Source organism: Peromyscus eremicus, chromosome 15, assembly GCF_949786415.1.
Source record: "Peromyscus eremicus chromosome 15, PerEre_H2_v1, whole genome shotgun sequence".
NCBI classification, from domain to species: Eukaryota; Metazoa; Chordata; class Mammalia; order Rodentia; family Cricetidae; genus Peromyscus; species Peromyscus eremicus.
The window spans coordinates 59,140,266-59,156,425 of record NC_081431.1 but is presented as its reverse complement, the minus strand read 5'-3'; the positions used below and the strand labels follow the sequence as shown (position 1 = coordinate 59,156,425).

Here is a 16,160-nt window from a genome sequence, read left to right as displayed (position 1 = left end):
CTGTCACCCAGCTGAGTCTCTCTCTCTCTTCCTCTCCCCATCCCCCCCCAAAATGAGATAAGAGTCTCATGTAGCTCAGGCTAGCCTCAAACTTGCTATATAGGTTGACCTTGAACTTCTGGACAAGGTCTTTCATCCTGGCTTTACTGGAATTTGCTATGCAGACCAGGCTGGTCTCAAACTCACAGAGATCCTCCTGCCTCTGCCTCCCGAGGCAGGCAAAACTATGCCCAGCCTTCTTTTGGTTTTTGCTTTTTTTTTTTTTTTTTTGAGACAGAGTGCCCTAGAATGACTCTGAACTTGCAATCCTCCTGCCTCAGCCTCCCTAGTGCTTGGATCATAGGTGTGTGCCACCCCTGCTGGCCACATTGATTGGGGTGGGTTGATTATAACAACTCTAGGTAGCTTAGCTACTTTTAAAGGTATATAAAGTGTAATCAGAACTGAGAATGAGAAAGAGAAGGAACAGAGAGGCAGCATTGTTAGCTCTTGGTGTGTGCAAGACATCTTATGCTCACCGACTCCTTCCAGCCCAGTGAAATGAGGAGCATTCTGACTACCTCTGTGAACTCGACAGGAGGTGGAAGTTTAGGCTGCTCCAGGCTGAATCCTGACTGTGGCACTGTTAGCTGCTCTTTCTATAAGCAAGCTACGCAGCTTCACTGCGCATATTTTCTCATCTGCAAAATGGCTCAAAATAGTACCCACTTCGCTATTTTAAAAGATTAAATAAAAGGAGTCAGCAAGGTTCTTAGAAGCAATGCCTGTCCTGAGTTCAAATGTCACTACCTGGCTGGAGGGTCACTCATCCTTCAGACTGGTTCGGCACGGGCCCTCAGACCTTCCTGAGGGGGAGTCTCAAAGGGGGAAATGGGAGGGAAGGGCTCACCTGCGCAGCATTATCTCAGAGGCGCCCTTGCTGAACATGCGGAAGCCCCCTCCAGGCTTCCTGATGACGGTGCTCATGGACTTTCGCACTGAGTTGAAGGTGTACACTTTGAAGAGCTTCTCCTCGGGCACTTCATTGCGAACTGCTTGGTAATCCTGCTTCAGATCTGTGACAAAGCCCAGCAGGGCACACTCTGTCTTGTTGCCTACCTGCCGAGGTAGGCCTCCCTCCTTTTCTGGAGGCTGAGAGAGAAAAGAAAAACAGAAACAAAAACAGACGTGGAAGTCATAAGCGAGATATCTGGGCCAGAGAGAGAACTTGGGCAGGCTGATTTGGCAGGCGTACCAGTGCCCACAGGGGAGGCAGCATTTGCTTTTGTTCTTCCAGAGGTGACCTTGACTCATAGCCATACAGGTCTTGGGATCTTACAGTTGCTCTATGGTAATGAGGTGTCTCGTCCTCTGGAAGTCTCATTCAAATGCTCTCTCTCTCTGTTTCTGGAAAGTGAGTAATTAATTCTGGATAACTGTAAGTCTGCTGTAGGCCTGAGGTTCCTTCTTGGAATCACTGCCATAGGTCCACCCTGAACACATTCAGTCAAGAGTAAGAAACAGAATGTTGAATGGAGATTCACACAGAATAATAACAGAGGATGTGGTGGTTTGAGAGAGAACGGCCCCCATGCGCTCATAGATTTGAATACTTGGTCCCCAGTTGGCAGAACTGATTAGGGAGGATTAGGAGGTGTGTCGCAAGGGGGTTTGAAAACTGATGTCATCCCCAGTGTGCTGTCTGCCTCCTGCTTGTGGACTGAGATGTGAGCCCTCAGCTACTGCTCCAGCGCCATGCCTGCCTGCCTGCCTGCTGCCATGTTCCCTGCCGTGATAGGCAAGGGCTCTAACCCTTTGAAACTGTAAGCCGCCAATAAACTCTTCTATCAGTTGCCTTGGTCACGGTGCTAGCACAGCCATAGAGAAGTAATTAGGACAGAAGAGTTATCTCTGGCAAAATGAATATTGCTCCCTAGTCACCTACTCCAGGTGCCCAGACAGTGGGAAAGCTTACCAGAATCTTAGAAGTATAAGCACTGTTAATGGAAATGCCATTGACTATGAGGTCCAGGACCTTGGGCGGGAAGATGTCAGGGCTTGGGATCTGGCGGTAATGAGTGCCCCCAACGTAAGCTTGCACCACGGTCATGCGGTTCATGGTCAGTGTTCCTGTTTTATCAGAGCAAATGGCTGTGGCGTTGCCCATTGTCTCACAAGCATCCAAGTGCCGTACCAAGTTGTTATCCTTCATCATTTTCTACAAAGGAAAAGAGAAAGGAGTTGAAAGAGGACCAACAGAGCTCCCCCAAACAAAGGTCACAGGCGGGCTAAGTCCTAGCCGACATTTCTCTCTTTGTTTTCTAGTCCTGTCTACTGATCTAGTTAAACAACTAACTGAACAGTCATTTCCTAGAGCTAGGGACTTCTGTTCTTGGGGGACCACCTAAAGTGTACCAAGGACAGAATAGCTCATCCTTTACCTGAAGGGAACACGGAACCCTTCCTTCCCGTCTCTGTCCTTAAGCAACACAGGGTACTTTTCCAGTCTTACCTTTACAGAGTAGGCCAGTGAGATGGTGACAGCCAGTGGCAGCCCCTCTGGCACAGCCACTACCAAAACCGTGACGCCAATGATGAAGAACTTGACGAAATACTGGATGTAGACGGGAGTACACTCAGGCAGCCATGATCTGCGCTGTATCACGAAATTTTCAACCACAAAGTATAGAATCAAGATGACAACCGTGAGAGCAGACATGATCAGACCTGTCCAGGGCAACAAGGCACAGAGCAGGGGTTAGCCTGCAAGCCTGCGAGACCCTCGCTATAGTTGGTTTGTTTGTTTTTTTTTTTAGCTTTTTAAAAATTTAGCTTTTGTGTCTTTCACATTATGCCTCCCAATTCCACCCATCTCCCCACCCCCCCAATAAAATTTAAGAGAAAAAAGGAAAAAAAGGCGGAAAGGGAAAATCCCGTCATGGAAGCTGCAGTGGGACACAGTGAGTCACGCAGTAAACCCCTTTGTCCATCCATCTTTACACGCAGGCTTTCATCACATAGAATCATCGGTCTGGTTCGAGGCCCCTGGTCTCTGCTACACCATCGACGCCGGGCCCTCACTGGGACTCTCCCTGGACATCTTGCCGCTGGCTTGTGCAGTGGAGATCCTGCAGCCCTGGGACCACAGGACCGGGGGACCCCCTCGCCACCATCACCACCTGTGTTCCAGCAGGTCACAGATGGGGTGGACGTGGGGGTGGGCCAACACAAAACTCTGGTTTGGGGTCTGGGTAGTAGCAGGGTTGGTCAGCCCGCCAGCCCTCTCCTGTTTTCACCAGGGTGAGCTCTCCAGCATGGCCCTGGCTAGTTCACCCCTTGCAGGAGGCATGAGCAAGGGGCGGGGCCAGTTCTCCCACTCTCATATCCTCAGGGTCGGGTCTTCCATGTGATGATACATTGTGTATCCTGACAAAATTTGCCTGAAGATCAGAGGACAGAACAAGCCACTAGATTAAACATAGAGGCCAGGCAGTGGTGGCACACACCTTTAATCCTAGAACTCAGGAAGCAGAAATCCGTCGGGATCTCTGTGAGTTCAAAGCCACCCTGGTCTACATGTGATTGACTCAGTCTAGGAGAGAAACAGAGCCAGGCAGTGGTGGCACACAACTTTAATCCCAGTACTTGGGAGTCACACAACTTTAATCCCAGTACTTGGGAGTCACATGCCTTTAATCCCAGCACTAGGAAGGAAGTGATGATGGCTGGGTGGAGAGAAAGGTATATAAGGTGTGAGGAGACAGGAACTAAAGGCTTTTTCAGCTGGACCCCTTTCATCTGAGGACTCAGAGGCATTAAGTCAGAGGATTCGTGGAGTTGGTGAGGTGAGACGTGGCAGTGGCTTGTTCCTTTGTCTCTCTGATCTTCAAGCAAATTTTATTAGGGTACACAATATATCACCACACTCCCACACCTACACCTTTGATTCTCCCTCACCTACACCTTTGGGGCCAGCTCTACTGTGATGTCTGGTCAAGGTGCAGGGGCCGCTCTCCTGAGTGCTGCAGCTGGTGAGGGGCAGGGACAGTTCTCCTGCTCTTATGACCTCAGGGCCAGCTCTCCCACCTGCCATAGGCATTGATGGGCAAGTGGGGAGGGGTGGTGGTGGTGAGGGGTGGGGGGGTAGGGGGGAGGCAACTCTCCCCAGCCCATGCTGCCACATGACAGATGAGTAATGGAGACAACTCTCCCATGCTCATACCTTCGAGGCTGGCTCGCCTACACTTTTAATAACAGGGTCAGTTTTACTGTGTTGCCCAGGTGAGGTGCAGGGTCTGCTTTCCTGAGTGCTGCAGCCGGTAAGGGAGAGGGTTAGCTTGCCCATCTGTCGCAGGCAGTAAGGGGTAAGGGGGGGCATCTCTCCCTCACCCACACTGCTACATGACAGACGAGTGGTGGAGACAGCTCCCCCATGCTCACAACTTTGGGTCTGGCTCACCCACACTTCCATCAATAGGGTTGTCTCTACTATGCTGCCAGGAGAGGTGCAGGGCCTGCTCTCTCGAGTGTTACAGCTGCCAGGAGAGGTGCAGGGCCTGCTCTCTCGAGTGTTACAGCTGGTGCTTTCTATAGTTTTTAAAACCATAAGCTTTAGAAAGTTATATATTAAAATTTTCTCCCATTCTCTGTTGCTTGTATACAATGACAGAGTTTGTGGGCTTGTGTGTGTGTGTGTGTTTAAGATTTATTTATTATGTATGCAGTGTTCTGCTTGCATGTGTCTCTGTAGGCCAGAAGAGGGCACCAGATCTCATTACAGATGGTTGTGAGCCACATCCCCCCCCCCCCCCCCCCAGGGCTTCTCTGTGTAGCTTTGCGCCTTTCCTGGAACTCGCTTTGTAGACCAGGCTGGCCTTACCAACCTGACTCACACACCTGGATTAGTTGTTAAGCCTCTTTGGGTTGAATTTCCAGTTTAAATTTTCATTCATAAATAAGAGGGTTGCTGAGTATTGTGGCATACACCTGTAATCTCAGCACTTGAGAAACTGAGGCAGGAAGATCATGAGGTCAGGCCAGCCTGTTCTATATACACTCCCCAAACCAACCAACCAAACCAAACAAAACAAAACAAAAAAGGGAGTAGAGTATGCTAGAACATGGGCTTCCTCCTAAAAGACTGCGTACTTTTAAATGGCCAGATCCCACAGCCCAAAGGGATCAGGTCACACCTCCTCACAGAGGACCAGCCCCCACCTCACCCCCACCAGGCAGAGAATCAAGAAGCAGGCTGTGCTGTGACTTGAAGGCTCTCAGTGATGGCACCTGGCTCCTCATCATGCATGCTATATTGAACTAAGTTGAGTAGTGTGAAACTTCGCCATGACCCCTAAACTTGGAAGTTGGATTTTTCCTTTGTTTTTGAGGTGTGTTCAGAGAATCTGTCTAATGCTCTTTCTCTCGCTGGATCATGGCCTTGAGCCCCCTGTTCCTAACAAACTGCAACTTCTAAAGGGGATTGTGTATCAGCTACATGTGTGGACTGGTCACCAGTGCTTTCTCAGTACTGCTGCTATATTAACATGAGGTGACTGAGGAGCAGCTGTATCTGTCCATGTAGCCATTCACCAGCTCTGACTTTCCCTCCACTGCCCTGTGCAGGTCCCACACCCTGGTTACAGGATGTCCTCACAGTGCTAGCTCATCACCTACATGACTTCTCCTATCATAGCACGTCACGAAGATGGATGACAGCCACAGCAGTAACTCACACAGTGCCTGCTGCAGGCCAGCCAAGCCTTCAAAACCACTTCACAGCAGCCCTAAGACACAGATCACTATTATCACTCCTGCTTCAAAGAAGAGAAATCCCCGGGGTCAGGGAAGCCTCTGATGGCGCACACTGGTAGGGTGGCCAGCCTGGTTTGCCCGAGACTCAACAATTTCTGGGACTTTCAGTGAGAAAACTGAGAAAGTTTCAACCAACTGGGATAGCTGGTCACCTTGCAAGTGGGGGGTGAGGATCAGTGGCTAGCCTGACGGTTAAGGACCAATATGTGCTCATCAGTGGCACAGTATTTGGGAAACACTCTCATTGAAGACACAGTCTGGCCCTGGTGCTTCAGGGGCCTCACGTCAAGGCCATGGGGGATGATATCAGTGAAAAGAGTAAAGTTTGGTTCTGGCTTGATTAAGGCAAGGACCAATGTAAGGAAGCAAAGCACCTGTGGTACGAAAACTTAGGGATGCTCGCACGTGCGTGCGATCTCTTTCTCTATGGGTTGGAAGGTATCTTGCTCATTTCACAAGTCCTGACCTAGTTTGACATGTACTTGTGGCCCATCTCTAGGTAGTTTTTATCTCCAAGGAAAAATGAGACAGGGATGAGGGGAACACTTGGGTTAAGGGGTCTAGTTAATGCTTCTGACTTGGATACTGGGCTTGACAGGGGACTTTTGCACCCACAGCTCAGCTCATGGAGTCTACGTAGAAGATTTCAAGGTAGTCAGAACGAGCTAAGTGTTGACTGAAATGAACTGGCTAAGTCAATACATTCCCACCAGATCTTTCTGCCGTGCTTGAAATGCTCTCACTTGGGACTGTCCAGAAAGGTGGTTACTGGACACGTGTGGCTAGTGAATATTTAAAATGTGGCTACCCGGCAGCAGACTGTAAACAGTGGTTGCTGCTGTAGCTATCACAGATCCCTGTGGACTCTCAGGCCCTGCCACAGACTTTCTGAAGGTAGTCTGCACTTTAGCAAGGACATCTGGAGAACTGTGCCCAGAGGAGCATGCTGAACATGACGGTGGGAAGCGGAAGCCTGGGGTCACAGAACACTCATTGGAGGACCACACCTTGAGGAACATTGCACGAAGGAGTTATCCTTTTGTCCTCCTTCCTGCTGCTCCCCTAGGCCAGAAGATGGCAGGAAAGCGTAGGGGTGGATGATGGAGAAACCTCTTGTCACCCTCCCTTATAGGACCCGTCTTCTGAATAGTCTCTTTAACCTATCTTCTTTGCCCTCCAGTCTTTACTATGTATTTATTGCTCCATGCTGGGCCACGACGTTCCTCCACTATGGAGGGATCGCCTCTAGCAAACTGCAGCCCCCTCTGCCCTTGAGGGATTATAGGACAGGTGAGAGTTCTTAACTTTCTTCTTGCTAGCATGACCCCCTCTCCAGCAGACCCCTCCACCCGCCCCCCCCCCCAGCTGTTTGGATGAAAGAGACCTTGGGGCTATTAACCTTTATACATAGGAAATAGCTCTCTTCCAAAGCCCAGGAGTGGCCAAAGATACAGCTATGTAGACCCCAGGAGCCACCTCAAGTGCCAGCTTCTTCCTGCCAGTCCTGCTTGGTGTGGCGGGAAGGAAACTGTAGTAGCCAGCACACAGGGGAGGGTTTCGAACCGGCAATGGGAGGCAGGCTTAGCTACTCACCCGCCTTCCCGATCTGCACAGCCAGGCGCGTGAGCTTGCCCTGCAGCACCGACTTCTCCTTCTTGGGTATCTTGCTGACTTTCTTCTCCTTTTCCTCACTGTCGATACCCTCCTGGCTGTTGAGAGGCTGGATTTCCAAAGCCACTCCATCTTGGGTCTTTGCTAGGGTAGACACACACAAGTGGGGCAGGTGAGTAGGCAAGGATGTGAATGGCAGGCAGGTGGAAGGCAAGACGCCCCTCTGTCTTTCTCCTGGAATGTCCCTTAGGCCCCTGACCTCAGTTCTGATCATTCCTCACTGGTGCCAGATGTAGGACTCCACTAGGGCCTTTGGGACAAATCTAACAACTGGTGATGAAGTGGAGGATGCCTTTCGGGTCTGGATTTCCTCTTCATGACAACTTCCTGGCACCCCTCAGAGCCACATGCCAGGTTTATAGCAACAAGGGGATTAATTACACCACTAAGGCCATCACTACAAGCAGACTTTCTGGAATCCAGAGCTTAAAACAGTGAATATTTACCGTAGACCAAGGGGAGAGTCTAGCAGATGTTAGGGTCCTAGCCTATTCTGTTAAAAGCCCCCCCCTACCCCACAATCAGGAAAGAAACACAGATTCCACCCCCCCTCCCCAGACCAAAGTTACTCTTCAACTACTTCTTATATAAGTTGAAGGACACGGATTTGAAGTAGCAAGCAGGACCTGAGTTCAGTATTCTGGGGGAAAGAAAAGACGCTACCATGAAGACTTAGAGTAAGGGGAAAGCAGAGATGTGCAGACCCAGTAAACCCATGTATTTCCCTTTTAGAAGAAGAATAAAGAAACCCGAGATTCAATTTTTTTTTTCTGCTTAAGCCCTGGTGCTCTGATACAGTGATTTTATTTCTAAAGAGTACTACGATGTGTGTAACAAGGAAAAAAAATAGCTTTAGGAACTGTCTCAAGACTACTTCTTGCTGGTCCCCAACATCCCTCCAACGTCACTGTTTGCTTAGGAAGTACTTCTTGAGATACAGTCTCTTCTGTCTGATGCACAAACAAGACAGAGATGGGATGTAGACACAGCCACCAAGAGAAACACAAACCATATCAGGAGGAACAAAAACAGACTGTGGGGAGAACAAAGAAAGAAGTGGGCAGAGAGGCAGAGAGAAAAGTCTCTCTCCAAAGCCTCTGAGCAGACGAGCAGAGAAGAAATACAGGACCAGAAGACACCGGTGAGGCTGTCAGCAGAGGAGGGTGCAGGGAATGCCCAGCCCATGTCCTCGACCATGACTTCCAACCCAGAAACTGCCGGTGTGGGCGGTGAAGCAGAGCTCAGCACTCTGGGAAGAGCAGATCCGTGTCCCACACCCTAAGAATTCTGGGCATGCGCTTGCTCAAGCCAACAGCAGAGGGCGCTGCTGTTCCGCCTTGAGCCCACCCCCGGATCTCTGCACCGTCCTCAGGATGAGGCACTGGGCCACAGCAGCAGGTAACAGATTATGGAGAGGGCAGGGAGACAGATGGCCTGGAAAGGTCTGGTTTGAGCGTGGGCAGATAGAGATGGCACATGAGTGGGTGGAGAGGTTACCTTTGTTGCGATTTTCAGAGACTCCTTGTTTTTTACCTGTTTGGACAAGAAAGAAAAAAGTGGGGTGGAGACCCAAAGTGACTACTAAGAGATGATCAGGCCGGGCGGTGGTGGCGCACGCCTTTAATCCCAGCACTCGGGAGGCAGAGGCAGGCGGATCTCTGTGAGGTCAAGGCCAGCCTGGTCTCCAAAGTGAGTTCTAGGAAGGCGCAAAGCTACACAGAGAAACCCTGTCTCGAAAAACCAAAAAAAAAAAAAAAAAAAAAAAAAAAGAGAGATGATCAGATATCTAATTTGTTGGTCCTCTCCCAGCATAGAAGGGCTACAGCGAAGGAAGGAGGTGGGCTGTAGGGCAGGGAGATACATGTCAAGGAAGCTCACATCTCTGTTCATTCATCCTTCCTGTCGGTTCTCATGAATCCTTGGGATCAGAGCTGAGTGCTGAGATATGTGCACACATGGTCACGCCTGAGCTTCTCTTCCTGCTAGGAGGGAGGATGCTCTTGGCTTGAGTCAAATCTCTTGAGAAAATGGGGGTGGGAGTTAGGGAGAGAGAGGCAGGGAATGTTCAGCCCACGGAAAGGCCTTAAAAGGCATCTCCGGGTCAGTTCAACAGCATGAGTGTTGTTCTCCTAAGTGTCCATTTGAGGGTAGCTGTGGAAATGACTAGTCGGGTTCTGAGAGACTGTCTCTTATTCATAAACTGCTCTCTACTAAGAACCTAAGATGAGCCTTGGCCAAGTGGTAGGAACTGTTCTCTCCCCACAGGAAGAAGGAATGATCGGAAAAAGGTGTGAGTTTGGCATTAACATCTGGGTCTTTTACTCCTGTTGGTCCTACTCTGGATCAAGACTAGTCTAAAGGCCTCTCCGGTCCCACTCTTCCAACGGTTCTTCTCTTCTGCAGAGGCCCACAGTTTCAGCAGGACCCATGTTGTCCTCAAGTCACCTTCCTCTTAGCTGTGATGGTTCACTTACTCCTTAATCCATGAGGAAGAGAGTAAGGGAAGAGGAGGAGGACCCGGGGCACTTTGGCTGGAACACCTTCCAGCTCACCCAGGGTAGGGCTAACTCAACCCTTCACAACCAACCCGAGATACAGGAATTAAGGTTCAAACAAAATCTGACTTGAGGGCTTTGAGCCAGGATTCAGTGTTTTCATCAGAGGTCCTCAGAGACATAAGGTTGACGTGTGCGTGCGTGCGTGCGTGCGTGCGTGCGTGCCTGCCTGCCTGCCTGTCTGTCTGTCTGTCTGTCTGTCTGCCTGCACATATGCCTATATACCATGTGTGTGCCGATGTCCACACAGGCCAGAAGAGGGCTAGGATCCCCTGGAACTGGAGTTATAGATGGTTATTAGCAGCCACGTGGGCACTGAAAACCAAACCCAGGTCCTTTGCAAGAATAGCAAGTGTTCTTAAACCACTGAGCCACCTCTCCAGACCCACAAGTGACATGTGCATCTTGGCAAGGAGTCTGGATAGCCATGGCTTCATCCCAGCAGACTTTTCTAATAGGCTTTCCATCTGCATCTGCTCTCTGACCTCTAGTTCATTCACAGAGAGGAAAGAGACTTTCATTCTCATTTGGCATGCCCCTTACTTTTCTTCTTCTTTTCCTCCTCATCTTCCTCACTGGCCCCTAAGAGGGTGAAGATGATTCCAGTCTGAGAGTTGATCCCCACAGCAGTCACTACCATCCGGCCAGAACCTTCCATCACGTGAGTCCCTGTAAAAGGGAAGGGTGGACATGAGTGCCGTTTGATGTTCTTAGCTGTGATTTGGTATGCAATACAAACTTAAACGCACAGCTCCCTTTCCTTTAGGGACACTAATCTATTTAGAAGGCGGTAAGAGAAAGCCAAGAGATGAGTTCATTTCAAGTGACCAAGGAAACAGAGGTTAAGATTAATGTATTAACTTTATGCCATCTTCCCAAATAGCAGAGCTCCCATAAGACTTACTTTATGAAAAACTTCTTTCAGATTACTGACAACCCTGCATCAGGACCACCCACATGTTTCTACTCCATCTGAACCCAAGAGAAGAAGAAAGGATGAAGCTAATAGAGGGAATAGGGCCCAGAACCCGTAGCCTGACTGTCTGGGGGCCGTGGACGATGACCTGGGCAGCCAGAGGCTATACCTGAGAGCAACATGGGGTCTTTCTCCAGAGACTTCTTGACATGATCTGACTCTCCCGTCAGAGAGCTCTCATCGATCTTCAGGTCATTGCCCTGGATTAGGATTCCGTCTGCAGGGAGTAGGTCACCTGGTGTAGGAGGGAAAGGTTGACGGTAAGGCCAAGCAGGGAAGAGCCAACTCCTCCACTCCACCTCAGGGCTGCTCTTCTGGCAAAACCTAGAGGGCTATGGTCCCACGAGAAGCTGAGGAGCATCTAAAGGTAACTCTAGAGCTGTGGAGGGGCTCAGTGGTAGAGGGCTTACCTATACCGCAAATGGCCCTGGGCTTGATCCCTAGGGTCACACATATCTCGAACCGATACCTTCCTGTGGCCTAAATATTGTATACCTTTACTCCTAAGCCATACAGGGCACAAGTATGACAATCCCTTGGAAGAGTTTTGGCTATGGCTTTCTCCAGAATTCCTTCCTGCAACCTCCTAAATTCTCCCTGATAATTTAGCACAAGCTGGGGGATTATTTGGGGGCGGAGATCCAGAAACTCCTAGCCTTTCATGTCAATGGACCTACTCCTCAAATGTATGTGTGGGGCATAGGCCAGAGAAACATAGTGGTCTCACCGTATTTGATCTGGGCAATATCTCCCACCACAATCTCAGCCACTGGGAGCTGGATGAGCTGACCATTCCGGATAATGCAGAATTTTTGCTCGAGTTCAATGCGACTCTGCAGCCCCCGGAACTGCTTCTCTTTGCTCCAGTCATTGAAGGCTGTCACTAACACCACAATGATCACCGAGGTAAGGATGGCTGCCCCCTCAATCCAGCCGGTTTCTGCTTCCTCGTCTTCTGGGCTACTTGTAGTCTGACCACAGACTAGCCAGGGAGGGGAGAAAGAGTCGTTGAAACGAGGGTGGTACTTCCACAACCTCCACAAGATGGAAGGTCATGGAAAGAGAGCAATAGAACATAAAAAAAACCTGCTCTCCAAGGAAATCAGAAGAGAGCAGGATGGACTGTCATCTCAACACTACCAGATCTATTTGTGCTAATTCCTAAATGGCACAAAATATGCTGATGCTCTTTCCCATAATGCCAAGCACTACGGTCAGGACGCACTGAGCAGCAGAGGTAAGGACACAGGACGGGTGGCATTCTGAGTCAGGATGTGGTAGGGGAGGGGGACGGTTAGGAGAATGGCTTACTAGCTGCTGGCTGCTCTCCTTTGCAGAGCCTGCTGGGTAACAGGAACACTGTGTACTACAACCTGACAGCCACCGGTACTAAGTATGGTTGGCGGTGTGGGACGGACCCAGGTCAGCCACATGGCGCAGCTTAGACACTCACTTTCATTGTCTCCGCCAGGGGGTCGATAGAAGGACAGGACCAGGGAGATGATGGCTGCAATCTCCAGGATGATGAGCGTGACATCCTGCAGGGCTTCCCACACTAATTCTAAGAAAGTCTTGGGCTTTTTCGGAGGTATCACATTCTGTCCAAAAACAAGTCTACGCTTCTCCAGATCTGTAGGGTTCCCAGATAAACCTGAGGAGACGAGAGAGAGTAAAGGGGGTGGGAGGTGATATCAGAAGTCAAGTTAAAGGCCTGTCTATTTATTTATATCTATCTGTCTGTCTGTCTGTTGGTCTGTCTGTCGGTCTGTCTGTCTGTCTACCTGTCTATCTGTCTAACTACCTACCTATGTGTATACGTGTCTCTCTGTGAGAGTATATGCCATATATGTCTGTGTGCCTGTAGAAGCCAGAAGGGGGCACCAGAGCTCCTGAAACTGGAGTTACAGGTGCTTGTGAGCTGCTTAATGTGGGTGCTGCCACCACAACACAGGTTTTTCTAATGAATGACCAGCAAGACTATCATGGTTGAAGCCTTGGATACCACAGAAAATACAAAAGCCAGAATCTAGCATAAGGAAGGAATTCCTGATCAGCAAAGTTTGACCTTTGCTAAAAACAAACAAACAAAAAAAACAAAACAACAAAAAACAAGCAAACAAGCAAACAAACAAACAAACAAAAACCTGGAAGATGTTTACACTTTGGGCATAACACTCCAAAGGAGCTGACACTTGACCTGGTGTTGAGACTTTGTGGTGCTAAGAAAGTTGGGGGTGGGGGTGAGGTCTAAAACTGCTCTCCAGAAGCAGAAGAGAAGAAAGGTTAAATTGACTGACTTGAAACACTATGAGGTGGATGAAAATGGCAAAATGAGTCTCCTTCATCAAGAGGGCCCTTCAGAGGTATTTCAATGTCAGCTGCTCTGGCAGACGTCACTGTGCCACGTATTGTTTGATTTACAGACCAGAAGACCGTGTATGGGTTAATAAAAGACGTGAACTAAAAACCAAATCAAAATGAAAAGACCTCTTGTCCACTTAGGAGACCCGGAATGGTGGTGCGGTGGGACTGTGGCCAACCATCCCAGTTTGTCAGGACACCAGGACTATGGAATCTTCAGAAGTTTCAAAATGAGGAAAGGGTGACAAGATGGCCACAGGATGGGGGCCTTTTGCTTCTGGTGACCAGGCTAAGTAGATTTCTGCTTCTCAGGGGCTGTGCCCCAGGCTCCAGCTCTAAGAACAGAAGCACTCGAATGTTCTCAGGATGCACAGAACTCTTCTCTCACAAGAACATGCAAATTCTGGCAAGGACCTGAGCATGCTGGTTCACACGTGAGGGCCAGAAAGAACCAGCCATCTGTTCCAGGTCATGCAAGGCGGAGGCAGAGGCTACCCATGGGTCTGTCTTCATTCCAAGTTGTAGGAGCTGTAGGGCACTGAAGGAGAACTCTCGAGGCAAAGTAACCTTAGGTGCGTGTCACCCCTGCTTCTCTGTCTATCAGAACCTTCAACAAAAGTGTGGCTGTTTTACTTCCTGCTAAGGACTTGGGGTGAACTAGACAAAGTATTACAGCTCAGGCTGAATAACCTGAACCAAGCAAGGCCATGAAGTTTCCAGATATTACACAGTTCTTGACAACCAGTATTTCCCCACTAAAACAGAACATGTAACTCCCCCCACACACACACACACACTCCCAGGGTGGGGGGTGGGAAGGCAGAATTATACTCCGTAGCTTCCCAAAAATTTTGGCCCCTTTTCTGGACCCTAGAGGGGTCACAGGTGGAGGGAAATCTTATCCAGCAGTAAACACCAGTTGGCATTCATTAAGTTGTTTACATATTGCAGCAAATTACTTTTTTTTTTTTTTTTTTTTTTTGGCTTTGGTTTTGGCACTGGACACTGTTGGCCGCCTGTTTGATGGGTTCCCCCACAGGTAGGGTGGGGCAATCTTTGTCTTGAAAACAGGTCAGCAGCTGAGGAAGCTCAGGATCAGGGCCAGGGGATCCTCCACTGAGCTTCGCACAAAGCAAGGAAATGTGTGCGCCTGGAAGGAACAAGGTCGGAACGGAGTCCAGGATGTCAGGGACTCCACACTTGGTCATCATGGAGGCCTTCCAATGGTGAGGAAAGGAATAGGCAGCGTGTGAGGGCAAACAGAGCACCGTGACAGGAGGAAGGAAGGGGGGGGGGGCTAAACCTTAGGAAGACCTCGAGGCAGAAAAAGATCTTGAAAATGGGCCAACAAGCACACGGAACACTGCCTGCGGGGTGGGAGGTGGCTGCCATTTCCCATGCTCACAAAATCCGCTCACAAAATTGTGCAGAGCCCTCTGGCTCTGAGGGAGAGGAGTCTGGCAGGATGGCATGATTTGGTATCATTCTGTGCAGTGAGAGACTGGAGGGCATGGAGGGCAAGCCACTTTCATTTGTTAGGAGGCAAGGGGCAGGGAACTCCTTGGGGACACGGTGGTGCCTGAGACTGTAATCCAGGGCCCCATCAGTCAGCATTTAATCCCTCACTCCAGCTGAGCAGCCAGTTGGGCTCCACAGGGGAGCAAGGCTGGGTTCAAAGCACTGGAAGCCAAGTTGAGCTTCTTCCCAGACGTCCCTGGCCTCCTTCAGCCCGCCCTGCCCTGGGAAGTCAGGTTCCCAGTCAAAAAGGCAGAGAAGGGCCTGGGAAAAGAGTGTTCTGGGCAGGGCATCTGGATCCCCAGGCAGACAGGGGCAGGGTGGCCAGGAGGCAGGGCTTTCTGGTCCTTTGCCCTAGGGGACCAGAAAGGGCAGGGCTGTGCCAGCTAGGGATTACTGCTCTGGATGGACAGATCGGCTTGAGGGAGACAAGAGTTTGGACATTTTGTTAATCTACTCAGGGTGTTTGCGAAGATGTGGGATTCACAACTCACTGGGAGGAAATATCCTTCCTTTCTTTGGTAAGGGTCACCAGGGCATTGTGAGGGTGACCGAGGTGTTAAAGATCAGGGCCGGGTGTGGTGATTCAGGCCTGTATTCCCAGCACTCAAGAGGTTAAAGCAGGAGGATGGCTGCACGTTCAAGGTCAGCCTGGACCACATAGTGAGTTCCAGGTCAGTCTGTGCTAGAGAACCTCATCTTTAAAAACCTAAAGAGTGCTGCGTGGTGGTGGTGGTGCACACCTTTAATCCCAGCATTTGGGAGGCAGAGGCAGGTGGATCTCTGTGAGTTTGAGGCCAGCCTGGTCTACAGAGCGAGATCCGGGACAGGCACCAAAACTACACTGAGAAACACTGTCTTAGGGAAAAAAAACAAAAACAAAATAAAACAAAAAACCTAAAGAGCTACCAAAGATCATTTTAAGGGACAATAGCCTAACACTCTCCCCAAAGTGAGTCTACCTGAGCTACTTACTTCAGTGTGCAGGGGCAGGGTGACTATTTACCTGTCAGCAGGCTCTCATATTAATACCTAATGATCATTTCTCTCTTCTCTCTCTCTCTCTCTCTCTCTCTCTCTCTCTCTCTCTCTCTCTCTCTCTCTCTCCTCCACCTTGCTCTCCGGTTCTCAGTCTGCTCCACAAAGATCTTTTGAAATATGTAAGGCAATACATGCCACTCATCTTCCCAAAACCCTATGTGGCTTTTCCATGGAGTAAAACCAGGCACCAAGGCCTCTGATGGCCTCTAGGGCCACTTAGGGGCCTCCAGCATTTATCTCTTCCTATTTCC

The 16,160-nt window shown here is 49.7% G+C and overlaps 1 protein-coding gene across 6 annotated transcripts in view; it reads right to left on the bottom strand.

The window, feature by feature from the left end:
* The window catches only part of Atp2b4 (ATPase plasma membrane Ca2+ transporting 4), a 102,132-nt gene that overhangs the window by 28,742 nt on the left and 57,230 nt on the right, over nucleotides 1–16,160 (bottom strand). For 4 of the 6 annotated variants that reach the window (XM_059280789.1, XM_059280784.1, XM_059280787.1 and 1 more), the window contains exons 3-11: nucleotides 12,446–12,643; nucleotides 11,720–11,974; nucleotides 11,102–11,227; nucleotides 10,560–10,685; nucleotides 8,959–8,994; nucleotides 7,384–7,545; nucleotides 2,492–2,706; nucleotides 1,955–2,197; nucleotides 890–1,131 (exon numbers count right to left, since the gene is read on the bottom strand). In XM_059280789.1, the coding sequence (XP_059136772.1) occupies nucleotides 890–1,131; nucleotides 1,955–2,197; nucleotides 2,492–2,706; nucleotides 7,384–7,545; nucleotides 8,959–8,994; nucleotides 10,560–10,685; nucleotides 11,102–11,227; nucleotides 11,720–11,974; nucleotides 12,446–12,643 (1,603 nt within the window). The remainder of the gene's footprint in view (nucleotides 1–889; nucleotides 1,132–1,954; nucleotides 2,198–2,491; nucleotides 2,707–7,383; nucleotides 7,546–8,958; nucleotides 8,995–10,559; nucleotides 10,686–11,101; nucleotides 11,228–11,719; nucleotides 11,975–12,445; nucleotides 12,644–16,160) is intronic. The other 2 variants (XM_059280786.1, XM_059280788.1) reach the window with 1 other exon arrangement.